Source organism: Solanum stenotomum, chromosome 11, assembly GCF_019186545.1.
Source record: "Solanum stenotomum isolate F172 chromosome 11, ASM1918654v1, whole genome shotgun sequence".
Lineage (NCBI taxonomy): Eukaryota > Viridiplantae > Streptophyta > Magnoliopsida > Solanales > Solanaceae > Solanum > Solanum stenotomum.
The window spans coordinates 23,367,574-23,387,434 of record NC_064292.1 but is presented as its reverse complement, the minus strand read 5'-3'; the positions used below and the strand labels follow the sequence as shown (position 1 = coordinate 23,387,434).

Genomic DNA, 19,861 nt, shown 5'->3' with positions numbered 1-19,861 from the left:
GTCCAAACAAGCTATTAAAACTTTATAATTTTGATAGAAATACTGAATACGAAAGCTAAGATAATGGATTAGAATTAAAAGCATCTATCATGGTTTAAAACATAGAAAAATATAATCTCCTTAGAAATAAATTTATCAGCTAATGACTCTTATTATAATGAAAATACCTGCCAAAATAGAATTTCTTACTAGAAATTAATTACTAATATAATGAAAATACTTGCGTAATTTGTGTTGGTCTTCGTTATTCCCGGCCATATGTCCCCAGTTTCCCCACAAATTATCCCTAACATTTGGTTGTGATAAACTAATATATGATAATTACTGCTATGTGCATTGTGTCATACCATCCTTTGATGTATTTAATTATGTTCTTGACTTAATGTGACTTACGAGTTGTTCTTTTCTTTTGATGATGCTATACTTGGGTGGATGCATTAATGTCACAGCAAGAGATTGATTTGCTTAAGGTAAAGATCTCTTTCCTTGTTCGTCCTGATCATAGGATCCCTGAACCCCCAAAGGAAGAGAAAGAAAAAGAAAAAGAAAATAGGATGCACTTGAAGGCATACTTTTCAGTAAGGATATGTGATCTTATTTTCATTTTGCTCTCCAGAATTTGAACCACAAAAACATTGTGAAGTATCTTGGATCCTTAAAGACAAAGAGTCATCTTTTCATAATTCTTGAGTGAGTGAGCTTGAAACTTATCTTCACTTCTATTTTTGCTTTATTTCTGAAGGAAACTAAATATCTGAAATTTTGATATTTGTTTAAAGGTATGTAGAGAATGGCTCACTTGCTAACATTGTCAAGCCAAACAAATTTGGGCCTTTTCCAGAATCTTTGGTTGCTGTTTACATCTCTCAGGTCTCAGATTGACTTTTGCCAAATTAGATATCACGGAGTTAGATGTGGAAGTTCCAGTTTATGATGGTTCTCTTCTGTTGTAGGTATTGGAAGGATTGGTTTATCTACATGAGCAAGGTGTGATTCATAGGGATATCAAGGGTGCAAATATATTGACAACTAAAGAGGTTTTTAATTGCACTCACTTTTCTGTTTTTGATTTTGTTACCTTCATGCATGGAAGTCACTACTCTCTTTGTCATTTTTAATTATCAACTCAAAGAATCTATATCTGAATTCACACCGAAAGTTAAGAAGCTTGACCCTCGTATTCTGATCCATGCTACATAAATCAGACAGATGGAGTAGTTAGTTATTTTCTCTTCGTGCTATGTCTGATTTCTTTCGTGCCTTGTTTGGAAAAAGAAATTTCATGAGTTGTATACTGCATAGCGATTTGCTTGCATTTGCGGTCTCACTGTTACCATCAATTCTCATTTGGATTATATATTCAGCTCATGTAAATTTTTCCCTACCTGTGTGTTTGCCTTTCCTAACTATTTGTTCTTGATAATTTTTGTTTGCAGGGTTTGGTGAAACTTGCTGACTTTGGTGTTGCAACAAAATTAACGGAGGCAGATGTTAATACACATTCAGTTGTTGGAACACCATACTGGATGGCACCTGAGGTACACAAACTTATTTTAGTGGTGTCTATATTTGGTTTGACGTTTTGTTTCTCCCTGTTGCCTGTTATTCACTTCTGAAAGGGAAGATAACTTTATTTTGATTAGTTATCGACTAGCTGAGATTTCTATCTTGCACTACAAGTGGGCCTCTGCCGTGTACGGGCCCAACATGTTAGGTATTTAATTTAATTATGATGTTTACAATAAGTAGTGCCTGATATAAGAAAAAATACATTACCTTTAAAAAAAAAATTCCATAGAAAATGTGTATAATATGTTCTCTTTTCTTTACAAATCATGCCCAAAAAAGGAAAAAAACACTGTGCTCTCTTTCGAACAACCAATCGAGAAACTGTATAGTTGCTCAAAGTTGGTAGTTATTAAGTTGTGGGGTCTTAAGTTGGTATTGCATATCTTTCTTGACTCAGTAATGTCTAGACCCCTTTCTTACCTTGACAGAAGAGCCTTTATGGTACTGCTACAACACTACTTAGATGGAAGTGAAAGTTTTGAACAAAATAAAAATATTTTCATTTTGAAATTCCATTGTACTCGACCGGAGTAACTTTATCACGGAACTATCCTGTAAAATGAATCATGAATATTCACTGAGCAATAGAGGAAAATTACAATTTTTTTTGTAACTAACTAAATAAAAAAATAATAATTACAAATTATAAATTTACACAGCTTTAAGATGAGAATCATGAATATTACTGAGCTATAAAGGAAAATTACAATTTTTTGGTAACTAAAAAAATAAATAAAAAATTAGTACAAATCACAAATTTACACAGCTTTTAGCTGAAAATTACAGCTCTAAAATGGCTAAGAACATAAACGAAAGATAATGTAAGGACAGCTGCAAAAGCAAATAGTGCCTGCCGAAGAGCCTTTCCCCCTATCCAGCAATTGTGAGTAATGGTGTGTAGCTTTGAATTTTTCATGCAGTTTCCTTTTTCATACTGCTCTTGACAACTTCTCTTTATATTAATACACTGTAATGAAGAAGAGTAAAAACAAAAAACATGATAAATGAGCAAAGTTTTGCTCTAAACCCCATAAGGAGGTGACTCCATTTACACAAGTGTATTAAAGAATGACAATGAATACTCTAAACCTTCATCAGTAGTAAATTCTTATGGAGGTTTTATATGTGCTTAGGTTTTACTGCAAAATGTTGAAGATGCTTAACAATTATTATGTTTTGTGTCTTGTTAAAGTGATTCATTCAAATTTAATGAAGTCAGAGATGCAACTTAAAGTGGCATTTCAATAATTTTTTAATGATATCTCTCTTCCTTTAATCTCCAACAAAAATCACTTTAACAGTATCTGATCCAACAGTGGTTGTTCTGACTTTGGCAAAAACAAAATTATATTGACAAAATTAGAGTGAAAGAATCCCACATTTTTCCCATTGAGCACTCATATGATGAAACAATCAAGAAGCAGATAAATTGAACATGAAGTATACTCTGTCAAGAAACTATAACTTCAAAATCTTTTTTGTTTGTAAATGAAAGAGGATCCTCAAGCTATAAAAGGTCTAATCTCCTAGTTTCCTTTTTTCGTTGTGTCCTATCAATGAAAATAAGACACCTTTTTCTATATGTAGAATAAGAAACCAATTTTCCCATCCCATCTCCAACAAAAAAGGAAAAAGAACTAACGTACACAAATTAGGGTCACCCACTATTCATTTTGACAGACAAAATCATCTTTATTGTCCTTGTTTATGTATTTTAACTTTCAATTATTAGATATCTAGTAAGCAGTAACAAAACAGGATGAGTTAATAGTGCATTCATATAACTAGGTGGGTTGGGCTGAATTTGGGCGGGTCAAAATATGATGAGTTAATAAAAAGTTACTTGTGTTGACATGCTATAAAGCTGGTCATAATACAACTCACTCAATTTTTACTAAGCTCTAATTTTTGTTTGTTCTTTTATATAATTTTTAGTACCAAATAAAACTATTTTATTTCTTTATTATGACTATGTAGAACATACAAATAATAAAAGATGCTTTTGAAATAGTTTGACAAGATTTCTCATGGATCAATTTGAGCTACATATCAACCTAATTTGTTATGGGCTGAAAAGGGTTAGGGCTAAAATGCATGGGTTGGGTGGGTCATGTTTTCATAGGCCAATTTTGCCACCTCTACCATATAACATATATTTTGTGCTATGGTGGATATGATGTATAAAAAGACAGTAATAAACAAAAAGAATATGATAACTGCTTATTGACAAACAAACCTGACAATAAATGGATGTGGTAGACGCAACATGATCAAAATGTAGGCCACAATCAAAGATATTCTATTTCCTCTATCCTGATGAAGTAAACGTAAATTTTAAGATACAAATATATGTTTAACTTCTCATGAATAATGCTGAATAATAGTGCGCTTTTTTTAAGCCTTACTGTTTTGAACTTTTGCACTATTTTTTTTTCTTACAAAAGCTAAGAATTACCCCCCCCCCACAATATCACAGCCTTTGATGTGAAAAGTATTACACAAACCTTTTCTTAGCAAGGGAACAATATATGGAAAATTCTTTGCATTACCTTTTAGATAGTCCCTTACTACGGAGGAGATTACATGGCAAAACAGTTGGTTTTAGATTATCAATCTGTCATTGCAGGCAACAAAACATCATCAATTATGTCCGTGCAAATCCACAGTAATACAACACTAACTAGAGCTGTACCCAATAGGAATGCACCTGACTTCTTATGCTTCTCAAAGCTCTTTAATGATAAATATGTAGATAAAGCAAACATCCATCCAGCTGCCTGTGGAGAAGTAGCATGATATTTTTTTTGAGAAGGAAAAACAAATTCATACTAATTCTTTGTTCGGCTACAGAGCAAATGGATCACCTGAGAGTATCCAACTTCCAAGTGTGATCATCAAACACAATCAGGTTCCATAAGTATTAATGAGCATCTGTCTAACATGATTTCACTATTATCATCAACAATAAATACCCAAACTACATAATTTAGCAGGAATAAGCACTACACCTTGGAATTAGCAATACAAAAACTTTGTTCCAAGTCAGCCCTTTCCTTGGTGGGGTTGGGTCTAAAAGAATGGTTGGGACAACAAACGTTCATCTCATTCGTCCTCTGTTCTAAGTCGGCCCTCACCTCAGCGGGCTTGAGACTAAAAGAAGGCTATTGAAGTGACTAATTCCTCGGCGTTAAAAACAAAGAATTTGTTGGAGTTATCTCATCATTTTTATCTAGTCTCCAATAAGATTGAAGATCAACGAAAATGCAATGAGCATAATTTAAGCTTAAGCATTTCCCAAGCTCCTCTAAGCCCCAACTTAGCAGTAATAAGTTGCAACTACTTAAAAAGCAAAATCAGCTAAGGTGAGGAAAATCATATATTAAGTAGAGATATTATCTTCCATCTGAAATTGGAGCTCAAATGAACATGAGTTCGTACATCAGATACTTTATCATTAGCTTAATTTATTTTACCTATGTATGAAGCCACCTTCCAAAAATGTCAAATCAAATAAAATTTTGGGATTTGTTGAAAATAAACTTTCTTCCTTTAGAAAAGAACACCAAACCATCCAAAGAGCAAAGAGTTTGAATGGACAGTTCACTTGTAAGAGAAGGGAAGAAATGGGACTTGGTGAAATATTCTGCGAGTTATAATATTGGTAGCAGAAACTTGCACCTGGAAGATCTATCTTTAATGCTATCTAGTGTTTCAGGTGATTGAAATGTCAGGAGTATGTGCTGCATCTGACATTTGGAGTGTTGGCTGTACAGTTATAGAACTGCTTACTTGTTTACCTCCGTACTATGATCTTCAGCCCATGCCTGCTCTCTTTCGGATTGTGCAGGTGAGTTTTAGTTATGCTATGTCTTTTTGTCTTTATGTATGAGAAAGATGGGGATAATATTTTGGATTTAGGTAGTGGTGATATTTTTTTCCCTCTTGCTTGAATCAAATGCTAATTTAGTGGTTAAGTGGCTATTTGATGATCTTCAACAATTTAATGAATCCTTGTCTGTTCCAGGATGATCATCCCCCAATTCCAGATAGCCTTTCTCCTGCTATCACTGATTTTCTGCGCCAGTGTTTTAAGAAGGTAAAGAGTATATTATTCCTTGAAGTTTGGTATTGTCGTAAAATGATGCTTGATCTTGATGCTTTATGCATCTTTAATTGGGTTATTTGAATCTGGATGTCTGGTGATAGCTCTGTGAACAATGGTGCAGAACGAGAATTAAACTGTGTTTATGTCCTTTATCACTGCTTAATCTATGGCATCAAAGAGATCATAACTGTTCCATTTGCCTGGTTTTATGATTTTGTCTTTTCGCGAGTCTATCTCTTGACTACTCCAATAGCTTTTGATGACTTTGGATTAGCATGTTTCAGGATGCTAGACAAAGGCCTGATGCTAAGACACTACTTTCACATCCTTGGATACAAAATTCAAGGCGTGCTTTGCAGTCCTCACTCCGTCATAGTGGGACAATAAGGTAGATTTTGTAATATACTCCTAGTTATTTTTGTTTACCAAGAAATAACGAGGGCCAGGATGGACAGTTCGTAACTCAGTGGATAATGGGCCACCCCTCCACCCTTCTCCACTTAAATAGCAGTTCTTTGTCTGCTACAGGGTTTGAACCCACGATGTTCAATCAATCCACATATTACAGGCTGTGTCTATAGACCAAAGTCAAGGGGGGTTGTAATACTCTCCTAATCTTCATTTGTCAAGTACTTTTTCTCTAGGATCCCTTTAAAAGTCTGTAATGACGGTATACTTTTTGATGTCCGCTATATTTTCTTGCATTTGTTATCTTCTAGAAATATAGAAGAAGATGGATCGGCTGTCAGAGAGGCATCAAATGAAGATGACAAGGGTGCTGCTGGAAGCTCTTCTTCTGACAAAGCAAAAGTATTTTTCTTTGGCGTTTCTTTAAAATGATGAAAATTTCAATTAAGCAACATAGTGATAGTCTCTGAATTCAGGAATCTAGCACAACATTGGCATCACCTGAAGTCCTGGAGACTAGCAAGTCAGAAGAGGTTGATCGTTCAAGTAGTATTCGTATAGAAGAAAGAACTGATAAGATTGAAGATCAATTTACGTCAGATCCAGTTCCAACTTTAGCAATTCATGAGAAGTCTCCTATTCAACACAATGCTGATGGATTAGCTGTGAATAAGGAATCAGCGCTTCAAAGTTCAACTGACTTGGGTGAGCCTGATAAAGTTTTTGCAAATGGTGAGCTTGAATTTAGTGAATCCAGGGGTGGAAACACTGTAGGTAGGAAGGTTGAAGAAAAAGGACATGGCGTCAATGTATATTCTGCATCATCCAGTTCTGGACAAAAGAACACAGATTATAGTCCTAGAAAGGTAAAGTGTGTGTTTATAATTTCTATTTTTGATTTTGTAGGATTGTGTGTTGTTAGGATTTCCAAGAAACATCTCTAGGAGCCCTAATGTTTTTTACTTGAAATATACTCTTTATGAGATGTACTGCTTTGCATATAAATAAATTCCATACTTTGAGAAAAAAGCATGAAAATGAGTAGTTTGGATAGAATCATAGAATTGAACTTCTGATCGATCCAGGTAAAAGTAAATAAGATAATAATGGCCTTTCCTTTGGGGTAAAACATATGCTTATAATTCCTACTTTCTTTGTGCTGCTTACTGAACAAAATCCTTCTTTTTCATATTCCAATAACTAGTAAACAACTCTTTAATATTTAGCTGTCATAAGCTGGATGTAATAACTTTTACACCTCTTGTGTTATATGTTTAATCCAATTATGATCTCCTTTTTTGTTTTCTGTTTGATCTAATACATATGGGATGATTATAATGTGTCAGTTATAAGTCTAATTGGTGGAACCAATGTGGTGTGGCTAATTTGATCATTAATCCAAGTTCCTGTGTAAAGAAAAGTAGTTTATACAAGGAGATATCTCAGTCCCTATCCTGCCTGTGTTCATGATTCTTAGAGCTTGTTTGGATCGACTTATTTTAAAGTGCTTTTAAGCTAAAATAACTTTTAAGCACTTGGGAGTGTTTGAGTAAATTTTTAAAAAGCTTACAAGCACTTGATTTTATGCTAAAATGATAAAAATAAGCCATAACCATAAGTTAGAATTTCTAACTTGTGGTTTTTGGTTTATAAGTCATAAAACAAAAGCCAATTCAAACAGGCTCTTTATAAGAGCCTGATTGGATTGACTTATGGCATATGACTTATAGGCCCAAAGCCATAAGTTAGAAATTCTAACTTATGACTCTTTTGGGTTATTTTTGTTAATTTGGCTTAAAATCAAGAACTTGTAAGCATTTTTTAAAATTTTACCCAAACACTACAAAACTGCTAAAACAACTATTTTGGCTTAAAAACACCCAAGCTAAGCCAATCCAAACAAACTCTTATTCATAAAAAGGACATTTTTCCTCTGATTTCGCGGTATTCATTTATTTTTGTTTCTATAATTCATCTATATTATGCACGGTCACCTCACGCTTGTTACTCTTAGTAGATTGTTTTTCATCCTGAGATCATCTCTGAACTATTTTGGACCTTTTTTTGCTGATGAATTTAGATGTTTCATTCAGAAAGGAGCATCAAGTAGATGCATAGTTACAAGAAAGGAAACAGCATTAATAAAAGAACTAATGAATCCCTTTTCTGTGTCAATCTAAGACAAGGGAGCTATTAAAATCCAACAACTGATCGGTGCTAATTACAATAGTCATATTACTCCGGCAAAAAGATGGAGTAAGCACTTTGTTTAGCGGGAGTGATTTGGACTTGAGATTCCTTCAAAACACCTCTTATTCCTCTCATTCCATATTGACTAATTTGAACCTCAACTCTGATTATGTTTTTTTTCCTCTCTTGTACGTCTTTTCGACTGCATCAAACGTTACTTAATGTTCTTATGTCATCTATATAACATGTTGCTATCTCATGTTATATCATTTTCTAACTATTTCTTGCCTGGAATTTTGTGGAAGCTTAGAGGCAGACCCACGTTGAGCTAAGGAGTGTCAGGTGACACTACTTTGTCGGAAAATTTTACTAAATATATATTTATAGTAAGCATTAAGTGATATATTGAACTAAATGACACTACTTGATAAGAGATTCCTCATGGCGCGTTTGTTCAAAGGTTAGTTTTGTTCCTTGAGGTTGGAGGTTTGAACCTCAACTTAAACATATTTTTTGCAAAATATAACATATAGCTTAACATTGGTTAACCAGTTTTAAGCAATATGTTATATTTTGCAAAAATATGCTTGGGTTGAGGTTCAAACCTCCAACTTCAAAAGAACAAAATTAAGTTTTGAACCAACGCGCCAAGAGACATCTATTGTCAAGTAGTGTCCTTTCATCAAGATATCACTTTATGCTTATATATATATATATATCTTTCACAAAATTCCAGGCTACAAATAGTTAGAAAATGATACAATATGAGATAACAACAAGTTATATAGATTACATAAGAACATTGAGTAACGTTTAATGCAGTCGAAAAGACGTAAAAAAGAAACATAATCAGAGTTGACGTTCAATATAGAATCAGAGAAATAGGAGGTGTTCTGATGGAATGTCAACTCCAAATCACTCCCTCAAAACAAAGTGCTTACTCTTATCCTTTTTGCTAGACTAATATGACTACCCTAATTAGCGCTGATCGTTTGTTGGATTTTTGTTAACTCCCTTTTCTTAGATTGACCAAAACTAAACCAATGAGTCATGGATATCTCTTACTTATAAAATGTGATAATTAAATTTTTAGCCTTTCTTCTATAATTATTGACCCCGCTTACTGAAAATTCTGCGTACGGGACTGTGAAGGCTGTGAAGACATCAGTTGTTCCACAAGGAAATGAACTGAGCAGATTCAGTGACCCCCCTGGTGATGCTTCCTTGGATGACCTGTTTCATCCATTGGAGAAGAACCTGGAGAATCGCGCTGCTGAAGTGTCTCTCTCTGCATCATCTTCACAAATTGCTCAAAACAATGCAATTGCCGAAACTGGAAAGAACGATTTGGCAACAAAGTTGAGAGCCACAATTGCTAAGAAACAAATGGAAAGTGAATCAGGACCACCAAATGGTGGTGATTTACTCAGTATCATGATGGGTGTGTTGAAGGAGGATGTAATAGACATGGATGGTTTAGTATGTGTGCTTATTCGTTTTTGCTTGATTTATGTATATTTTGTTATACCTCACCGTCTTTCTCCCCTATTTTCTTATTTCTTTCTTTTTTGGATGCTTTTTCAGGGCTTTGATGATAAACTGCCGACAGAAAATTTGTTTCACCTTCAGGTACTATTAGACTAGTTTTCTTGACTTATTTTTGTGATGATGCCTTGATCTTTGATTTTATGAAAAGGTAAGGTAAATTTTATAAATGATTTCAGCACAGAGACTGCTGTTTTAGCTGTTCTATATATCAGCAGGGCAACACCAAAAAAAAAAAATTCAGCCTCAGCTATCCCCTTAGTGATTCTAAAACCTGTAGCACTTTTCACCCTCATTTACATATTCTAGTCCACACCAAAAGCCAAACACAAATATACAATTAGACTTTATCTTGTGAATGGAGTTGACACTATCTTCAAAGCATTTTCTATTTCTCTCATTCCATATAATCCTCCATAATGCCATATGCAAGCAGGTATAGTATTTTCAACCAAAGAAAACTTCCTCTTCCTATCTCCCTTTCTGTACCAACCTCTCAAAAGGTCATCTGTTTTGCATGTCATATTCATAAAGAAATGCCACAATTGTGCAGTAACATGACAATGCAAAAACAAATGACATATACTCTCTGTTTGACTTCCACAGAGAAAACATTTGCTACTTAGGACAGCGCCCCTCTTTTGCAGATTCTCATGTGTGAATGAGCTTCTTACTCACTATCCATGTGAAGCAACCAACCTTTCTACAGTTTGCAAATTCTCAAAAAAAACTGCAACAGTTTGCAACCCCATTAATGGGATATACATGACTTCTATTCCAATTAATACAGAGTCCAGATATAGCTTGAAAGATCACCAAAATCAAACTTAGATGTTGTAGCTCTACCACCTCAGCATCACACATCACCAATGTGTCATAACTGTTGTTCTGGACTCTAAATCCTCTATTCCAACCATTCTTGTATGCCACAGATAACATTTTGCTAAAGCTCTGCATCACTAGAATGAATTTTTTTTTTATAGAGATTGGATCCCCTGTTTAAAACCCCTTTTAGCTGCAAAGAAACCACAGGTGTTCAGTTGACGAGAACTGAATATATGACTCTGCTGAAGAATATCCAGTTCACCCATTTCCTGCCGAAAGGATGCCTCGACCTTTGGTTTGCCTTTGGTGTCACTTTATAGTGTAATTTCAACTATGATAATATTTTTGTTAGGACCTTTCTCATGTCCTTCAACTGGTGCTTATTCGAGTGTTTAATTGATATGATACTAGAAATTGGTAAATGGTTGTTTTGGTAATGAATTTTTTGGTCACTTAGACAAGGAAATGGTAAGTTAGAGGTTAATTGCTATGCTGCTGTAGGTATAAAATAGAACCTTTCTGTGTATAGTCCCTCCATGTCAAGGGTAGTGAAATGGAAAATAGTCATGTCAAGGTTACAAAATAGCAAACAACTTAAGCGACTAATCCTGTATTTCTGTGTAAAATGAAACATACCTTTTGTAAATCTTATAAGATTATTAAGTTAAATTGGCATATACTCCCTCCGTCCCTTTTTAGTTGTCCACTTTAGAAATGGCACACAGATTAAGGCAACAATGATTAGCACAGTGAAGTTACAATTTTACCCTTATGACAACTTTTCACTTCAAAATTACAACCACTTATTTGAATTAAAGTGAAATAAATTGGAGGGAAACAACATACACTTTTACAATTTTCAAGAAGTGTAAATAAGGGTATAATAGGAAAAAATTTGTTGTCCTTTCTTGATTTGTCAAAATGGACAACTAAATAGGGACAACTAAAAAAGGAAATATGGACAAGTAAATAGGGACGGAGGGAGTATCTATTTGGCATGAGGAATCTTCTTAATGCAATATAGTTTTTATAGTATATTTTCAACATGGGAGAGGTCCTTCCTTTACACTGTGCCAATTGATTCATTTTCTTCATTAAGCTTCCACAAGGCGAAAATTCTATGGAGAAAGGACCCACTCCAAAGTAGACACAAGAAGATGCGGCTTCGCAGAATATGATCGACGAAAGCAGGGGTATGGAATTGCAGGAGAAAGGTGATTGTTTGATGGAGGCAGACGTTGGTTGTGACAAACAAAACATGCAAATCCAGAAAATGCATGATGTTGAACCAGTAGCTTTGAACATCCCTAGAAAAACTAATGGATAGGAGATTGAAGCATCCAACTTGATTAATTCCCACATTTTGGAATTAAGCTCTACCTATGGAATTGCTTTTGAAGGTTTCAGGGAAGAGACTCTTGCCCTATTGATGAGATTGGACGAAAGAAAGTCTGCTTTGGAGAACAAGATAATAGAAGGTACAAGTACAACACCTAGACATCAGGGGATTGGGAAAAATGAACTAAAAAATCTACAATCCAGTCTAAATCAGGATGTGGAGGGATCCAGAACAAAGGGGAGAGTTCTTAACTTGCTTTTAAACGAGGATAAAGCTACTATCATGGAATGTAAGGGGGATTAACAAGATGTCCACTAGGAATATTGTTAAAAGTGCTTTGCTGAAATGGAAGGCAGATATCTACTGTTTCCAAGAAACAAAGGTGAGTAAGGGGAAGGGGGTAAAAGTTGTGGCCTAGTAGATGGATGAGGTGTGGATATATAGAAGCAGATGGGAGTAGGGGTGGAATCCTAATCATGTGGGACTGTAGAATCTGGACATGGAGTACGGTAGAAATTGACCAATACTCTATTACTGGTAGAAATTGGCCAATACTCTATTACTTACAGATTTGATGCAGTACAAAGTGCGTTTACTTGGTTTCTCACTGGTGTGTATGCTCCGTACATCAGGATTGAGAAACTAGACTGTTGGGAAGAGGTGGCAGCAGTCAAAGAATTTCGCGAAGGACCATGGGTAACTTGTGGAGACTTCAACACATTTAGAGTTATGGCAGGAAGGAGAGGATGCAATTGGATCACAAATGTGATGACTGACTTTTCCAACTGGATTGAAGAGATGTAACTGCTCGACCCTCACCTAAATGGAGGGATTTTCACATGGTTCAGGGGTGCTAATCACCATAGTGCTTCCAAACTAGACAGATTCATGTACTTAATGGAATGGGAGGAAACCTTTAGGAATATCAAACAATTGATCATGCCCAGAGTGACTTTTGACCACTGCCCTATCATGTTGCAATGTGGAGACTGGGACCAGAGGAAGTCATACTTTAAGTTTGAGAATTGGTGGCTCAATGTTGATGGTTTTGAGGGGCTTGTCCATAGTTGGTGGAACGAATTTGAAGTGGAGGGCTGCCCTGACTACAAGCTCAGTGTTAAGCTAAAAATGTTGAACAAAAACTCAAAGATTGGAGCAAATCAGTGTTGGGGAGTTATGCAACTGGAAAGACAGTCTTCTCAATGAATTAGCTGATATTGATCTAGCACAAAACACTAGAACTTTATATGCGGATGAAGTATTGGTGAGGGCAACAGTTCTGGTGGAGTTGGAGGATTTGGCAAAAAATGAGGAATCTAGATGGAGGCAAAAGTCCCGAGTTCTCTCGCTAAAACAGGGGGATAATAACACTAGGTTTTTTTAGAGAATGGCAACAACCCACAAGATATACAATAACATTGATAGATTGATAATCAATGGGAAGGTTAATATGATTGAGTTCTACAGGAAACGCTATACTGAATCTGAGATGTGGAGGCCCTCTTTTGAGTATGTTAATCGTCCAAGAATCTCTGAGGAGGAACAAGATTGGCCGCAAAGGCCTTTCATTGAAGAGTGCTAAGATTATCAAACAATGAGATGGGGATAGGGCCCCTGGGCCTGATGGCTACACCATGAGCTTCTTCAAGGTCCGTTGGGCAACCTTGAAAGAGAATCTGATGCAACCAATTCAAAATTTCCATCAGAATGAAATGTTTGAGAAATCTTTCAATGCCACCTTTATAGCACTAATCCCCAAGAAATATGGAGCAGAAGAACGGAAGGACTTTAGACCAATAAGGCTGATTGGCGGAGTATACAAAATCATAGCCAAACTCCTTACAGAAAGAATGAAGACTGTCATGGGAGAATTGATAGATGAACACCAAATATTCTAGAAAGGAAGACAGATCATGGATGCAACATTGTTGGCCAATGAATTGGTGGACAACAGGGTGAAACATAATCTAACTGGAGTCCTATGTAAACTTGATATTGAAAAGGCCTATGACCATGTCAATGGTCATTCCTTCTAAAAATTCTGAGAGACATGGGCATTGCGAACAAATGGATAAATTGGATCAAAACATGTATATCTACTGTGAAATTCTCTCTTATCATCAACAGTAGTCTAGAGGGTTTCTTTCAATCACAAAGAGGTTTAAGGCAAGGTGATCCAATATCACCTTTCCAATTTATCTTAGCAATGAAAGGCTTCAGTTCTATGATCAAAAGAGCAAGTGAGAAAGGGGCTTCCCTGCAAATGCTAATAGGGGAAATACTATGGAAATCACACATCTGTTATATGTAGATGACTCCTTGGTATTCTGTGAAGCTGAAGTAATGCAAATGAGACACTTGAGGGCCATTCTAACCATTTTTGAGGGCATCTCAGGTTTACATGTTAACTGGCATAAGAGTTGCTTGTACCCTATTAACCAAGTTACCAATATGCAGATACTTGCTGTGAACGTAGGATGCCAAATGGATTCCTTACCAACTAAATATCTTGGAATGCCTCTTGTTGCAAAAAATAAAGAGGTGGAAGTATGGAGTGAAGTGTTGGAAAGAAATGAGAGAAAGTTGACAAGATGGAAGAGCCAATACCTATCTATGGGAGGCAGATTAACTCTCATAAAGTCAAAAATGGATGCCCTCCCAACTTACATGATAAGCCTATTCCCAATCCCAGGAAGCATAGAGAAGAAAATCAACAAACTAAGGAGAGTCTTCTTATGGCAAGGGAACAAAGAGAAGCTTGGGTACAACCTAGTCATATGGGATTAGGTGGCCATCAACAAAATAAAAGGGGGTATGGGGATAAAAAAGTTGAAAGTACAGAATGAAAGGTTGTTGAAGAGGTGGCTTTGGAGGTTATGTATTGAAGATTTGACATTATGGAGAGGATTCATATCACATAAATATGGTCTTCAAAATAGATGGCAAGTTCTCTGTAGGTAGAATTTATAGGAAAGAGGTATCCTGGATGCCTAGAATTTATAGGAAAGAGGTATCCTGGATGCCTGAGAACAAAAAAAGCCCCTGGAAGCATGTATGGAAAAGTATGGCTCCTACTAAGATCAAGTGCTTTGCTTGGTTAGTAATCAGGAAAGCTTGCCTCACTCATGAGATCTTGCAGAAAAAGGGATTGCCAATTGTTCCAGATGCATGGTATGTAGTGATGCTAGAGAGACAAATAATCATTTGTTCCTCCATTGTAAAGTCACATCTCAGCATTGGACTATGTTCCTCAGTTTAACAGAGACAAAATGGTCAATGCCAGAGCACGCAGCAGACTTGTTAAGTTTCTGGATTAGGAAAGGGGGAAGCAAGACACAGAAGAAGTGGTGGAGAATAATCCTACACTGTATCTGGTGGACTATCTAGAGGGGGAGGAATGGAAGAAACTTTGAAGATAGATTCAACAACATTCAGAAAATCAAAGAGAGCTGCATAGTAACTTTCTACTTTTGGTGTAAAGAACATTGTATAGAAAATGCTGAACAATTAGTAGATCTTTTAGGATTACTGTAATTAGTCTCTTGTTCTAGGTTGTTACTACCTTTTTGGAGGTCTCCAGCATACCTTAATGCTGAGGAATACAACATTACCAGTTTCAAAAAAAAAAAAAATAGGTGCTTTTGGGTGCTCTGTTTGGAAAACTATTAGAAGACTATGGCATCCTTTCCCCCCAATATATCATTCAAAATTGGAGATGGGGTTAAAACTGATTTTTGGGATGAGGAATGGATAGGGGATAGGGACTTGAAAACCTTATTCCCAGATTTATTTATTTTGAGTCTACAACAGATGGCCGCAGTGGCACAAGTATGGAGCCCTCAAATGTGGGACCTGATTTTCAGAACGGCTTTAAATGACTGGGAGAATAGTAGATTAGTTGGACTGTTGCAGGTGTTGAATCCATTCCCAGGTGTCACAGAAGGACCTGCCAAACCAATATGGAAGTCACACAACAAAGGGAGTTTCACTGTGAAATCTTGTTACTGGAATATGAACCATAACCGAAGAATGAGAATGGAGTGGACATGGAAGCTAATCTGGAAGATCAAAATCCCACAAAAGGTGTCATGTTTCTCATGGTTGGTTATTAGAAAAGCATGTTTAACTCACGAAATGTTACAGAGAAGAGGTATACAGATTTGCTCAAGGTGCTATATGTGTGATAAAGAGGCAGAGATTAACGACCACTTATTCCTACACTGCAAAACAACTGTAAATCTGTTGCACATGTTCTTATGTATACTTGGAGTTAGTTGGGTAATGTCAAAAACTTCTTTAGACATGTTGAAACACTGGGAAGGAATGGGAAGGAATGTGCAGAAGAAGAAGATCAAAAGAGGACGGGTGGAAATATATTCCAGCTTGCATCTGGTGGATGCTTTGGAAGGAAAGGAATGAAAGATCCCATGATGGGCAAGCTAGCAACATTCAAAAGATCAAGATGAAGAGTTTGAGTTTGTTGTTTTTTTGGTGTAAACAGGATATGGTGGGGGAGTTTGTGGGGGAGGTAGTAAGTCTAGTGGACTTCATAGGACAATTGTAAAGATTCTTTTTATGGGGTTTTTGGTTATCATGATGGGGGTTGTAAATCCCACCTCATCAGTTTTACCTGATGAGTTTTTTGGTGTGAATACAAAGTTACCATATCAAAAAAAAAAAAGCTTGGTCTCTTTCTTAGATGTAGAATGATTGCAAATAATGTTTTTTATTTGTTGCTTAAGCTATAGGTTTAACAAACCAGTACTAGGCACACTCTATATTGGAGCATAACTATAATAAATTTTATCACATTCATGAAAATTATATCTTCTGATCTGCTAATGTATAGAGTTGGGGATCGTTTCTTTCTTTTGCAATGAAGGAATCATCTTGATTAGATGGTTCTTCATTCCAATTGAGATTTTTTTTTTTTAATGGATTGCTAAAAGGTTTTATTCTAAATTTTCAATCAAATTTTAAAGAATGAAAACAAAGAAGTGGTTGAAGGGAGAGGGAGAAAGTGGACCTAATTGTGGCAGAAGAAGGGAGGGAGGGGGGGGGGGGAGGCTTTTATGCGAAAAAAAAGTGCAGTCAATAGCCGGTAATAGGGATTTCTAGTTCGTGCCAGAGAAGTGTAAGATAATTCCACTGTATAATCCTGTTATATCTAGTTTATATGCCTTTCCTATATGCTTTATTTGTGATGACCATAACAAAAAGTTCTGTGTCCTTTTAAGTGATATATGAATTTCTAGACAGAAGATAAATTGAAGCCTGACTCATGGACATTTTGAAACTTATCATATGGGCAGGCTGTAGAATTCAGCAAGTTAGTATCATCTTTAAGAACAGATGAATCAGAAGATGTTATTGTATCAGCTTGTCAGAAGTTAATTGCTTTCTTCCATCAGCGGCCAGACCAGAAACTTGTTTTTGTCACCCAGCACGGTTTGCTTCCTCTGATGGAGTTACTTGAGGTTCCCAAAACTCGTGTATGTCACTATCTTGTGATCATATTGGTGCTTCAGTCTCTATGCACACTCAACAGCTGTAGTTGATTCCTTTCCGGTTAATCGTGGACTTATGTGCTTTCAATTTTCAGGTCATGTGTTCAGTGCTGCAGGTACTGAACCTGATTGTTCAAGATAACACAGATTCCCAAGAAAATGCTTGTCTCGTTGGCCTTGTAAGTGTTACTTGCATTTTCTCTTCTGATTGTACTTTGAATATTGGCAAATAAATGTTTAGTAATTCCGAATAATATGGACTGGAAAATATAGTTTTATTGATACTGGGGCTAGACCCTTTTTGTCAACTTGTATTCATGTTAAAGATAACACGTATTCCCAAAAAAATGCTTGTCTTGTTGGCCTTGTAGGTGTTACATTTAAACTTCTGATTGTACTCTGAATATGATGAAATAAATGTTAAGTAATTCCTAAAAGTTAATACTGTGAACAATAGTCTTCTTAATACTGGGACTAAACCATTTTTCTTAACTTGTCTTTGTGTTTAATTGTTTTGTAGATCCCTGTTGTGATGAGTTTTGCTGCCCCTGATCGTCCCCGGGAAATTCGTATGGAAGCAGCTTACTTCTTTCAGCAGCTATGTCAGTCGAGGTATATAGATTATGGCTTGGGTTGTTGCATGATGACATGGAAAGTTGTGTACCTTACATTATGATTGCTTTCTTTACAGTCCCTTGACGTTGCAAATGTTTATTGCTAACCGTGGAATACCTGTTCTTGTGGGATTTTTAGAAGCTGACTATGCCAAATATAGGTTTGTCTTCTGTACCTTTTGATTAGAGCATTTCTTTTACAGACGAGATGTCATACCTCTGATGTCTTTTTCATTTTAGAGTTTTGACCTTAATGGTTGTACTTCTCTTGTATAATATTTTGATCTACAGTAGTTGCTATCTAATGTGTATATTGGAGCTTTGCCTATTGTGGACATTTATATGTCGATTTTGTTCATTGTTGGATTTTTTTTTCCTAATACAAATTCGTTTGGAGTTGATCTGAAGTGTGAAAACAGTTAATTGCTGATATAATTGTGTTGGAGAGGTTAGTAAGTCACCATCACGAAGTACAAAATTGCTTATGAGATTTCACAAAACTAATTATGAAAGAAAAGAAGAAATTCTGTAAGAAGGGTCATGATCTTGATAGTTCAATCAGGGTCCTTTGTAATTGAAAAAGACCTGAGTTCAGATAGCAGTGTCAGCCTGATTTAAGTGTGGTTGGCATATTGCTGCTAGAGGGGTGATTTTGACAACTGGGTATCTGAGAAAGGGGGAGGTTACTCCTGATGGTGCTTTATGTACAGGGATCTGGGTTAAGATGTCGACCATCTCCATTTACATTAACTTCTAGGTTATGGTGGGAAATACTGAAATGGTTTGGATTAATTTGGGTGATGCCAGGCACTTTGAAAGAGGTTACCTTCAGCTGGAAGGGTGGTAGAGGGAGGAGAAGAAGCATGACATGGATCGTTGCTCACTAGCTCTTATGTGGAACGTGTGGAGAGAAAGAAATAGGATAACTTTTGAAGGGGTAGAGATGTATTTTGTACAGAAGAGGAGTAGCCTCTTATCCTTTTTTTTTCCTTTTGGGGTTCACTTGAAGTCCCTCTAAGCATAAATGATTGGGTGATGTTTGTAGAAAACCATTTGTTTCTGTAGATTTTCTACTTTTTTGCAGTATATTTGTATACAAGCGTTTTTTTGCCAAATGTCAATAAATTTTATTTTTGTATAAAAAAATTGGCATAAAATATAGTCCCAATAAATAGTCCATTTTCAGTTCTGTCTATTGGTGGGTGTGATTCAACAAGGCAAGGTCGTCTGCGGTAATCTTCAAGTATGAGCAGATATTTTTTGCAGTATACTTGTACACAAGCGTTTTTATGCCAAATGTCAATAACCTTTATTGCTGTATCAAAAAATTGGCATAAAATATAGTCCCAATAAATAGTCCATTTTCAGTTGTCTATGGTGGGTGTGATTCAACAAGGCAAGGTCGTCTGCGGTATTCTTCAAGTATGAGCAGATGATACAATTGTCTGATGTCATATCGAGGATAACCAGTTAGATCTGTGAGAGAGATCTTTGCTACTTTTTGCGGCAGTATCAGGGCCAGACAGACTTAGGTAAAAGTTATATGATTCCAGTTGGGGGACCAAGAAAGTAAGTAGTATGGCAGCATAAGGGGATGTTAGAATGGGTTTCTACCAATCACTTACCTGGATTTTACAATTTGAAAAAAAATACAAAAGAAAAGGAAGTTTGAGATGTTGTGGTTCAGACAAAGAGAGAAACAACTGGCATCATGCACAGACATGTCTTTTGGAGGAAGGTTAACACTGATTAATAGTGT

General features: G+C 36.0%; 1 protein-coding gene across 4 annotated transcripts in view; it reads left to right on the top strand.

Moving 5' to 3' along the window:
- Positions 1-19,861, top strand: part of LOC125844725 (MAP3K epsilon protein kinase 1-like) — a 468,061-nt gene that overhangs the window by 439,363 nt on the left and 8,837 nt on the right. For all 4 annotated transcript variants that reach the window (XM_049524054.1, XM_049524055.1, XM_049524053.1 and 1 more), the window contains 16 exons: positions 450-470; positions 617-690; positions 780-870; positions 954-1,037; positions 1,437-1,538; positions 5,285-5,416; positions 5,594-5,665; positions 5,959-6,062; positions 6,394-6,484; positions 6,559-6,948; positions 9,425-9,751; positions 9,857-9,901; positions 17,294-17,473; positions 17,584-17,667; positions 18,009-18,100; positions 18,180-18,263. In XM_049524054.1, the coding sequence (XP_049380011.1) occupies positions 450-470; positions 617-690; positions 780-870; positions 954-1,037; positions 1,437-1,538; positions 5,285-5,416; positions 5,594-5,665; positions 5,959-6,062; positions 6,394-6,484; positions 6,559-6,948; positions 9,425-9,751; positions 9,857-9,901; positions 17,294-17,473; positions 17,584-17,667; positions 18,009-18,100; positions 18,180-18,263 (1,973 nt within the window). The remainder of the gene's footprint in view (positions 1-449; positions 471-616; positions 691-779; positions 871-953; positions 1,038-1,436; positions 1,539-5,284; positions 5,417-5,593; positions 5,666-5,958; positions 6,063-6,393; positions 6,485-6,558; positions 6,949-9,424; positions 9,752-9,856; positions 9,902-17,293; positions 17,474-17,583; positions 17,668-18,008; positions 18,101-18,179; positions 18,264-19,861) is intronic.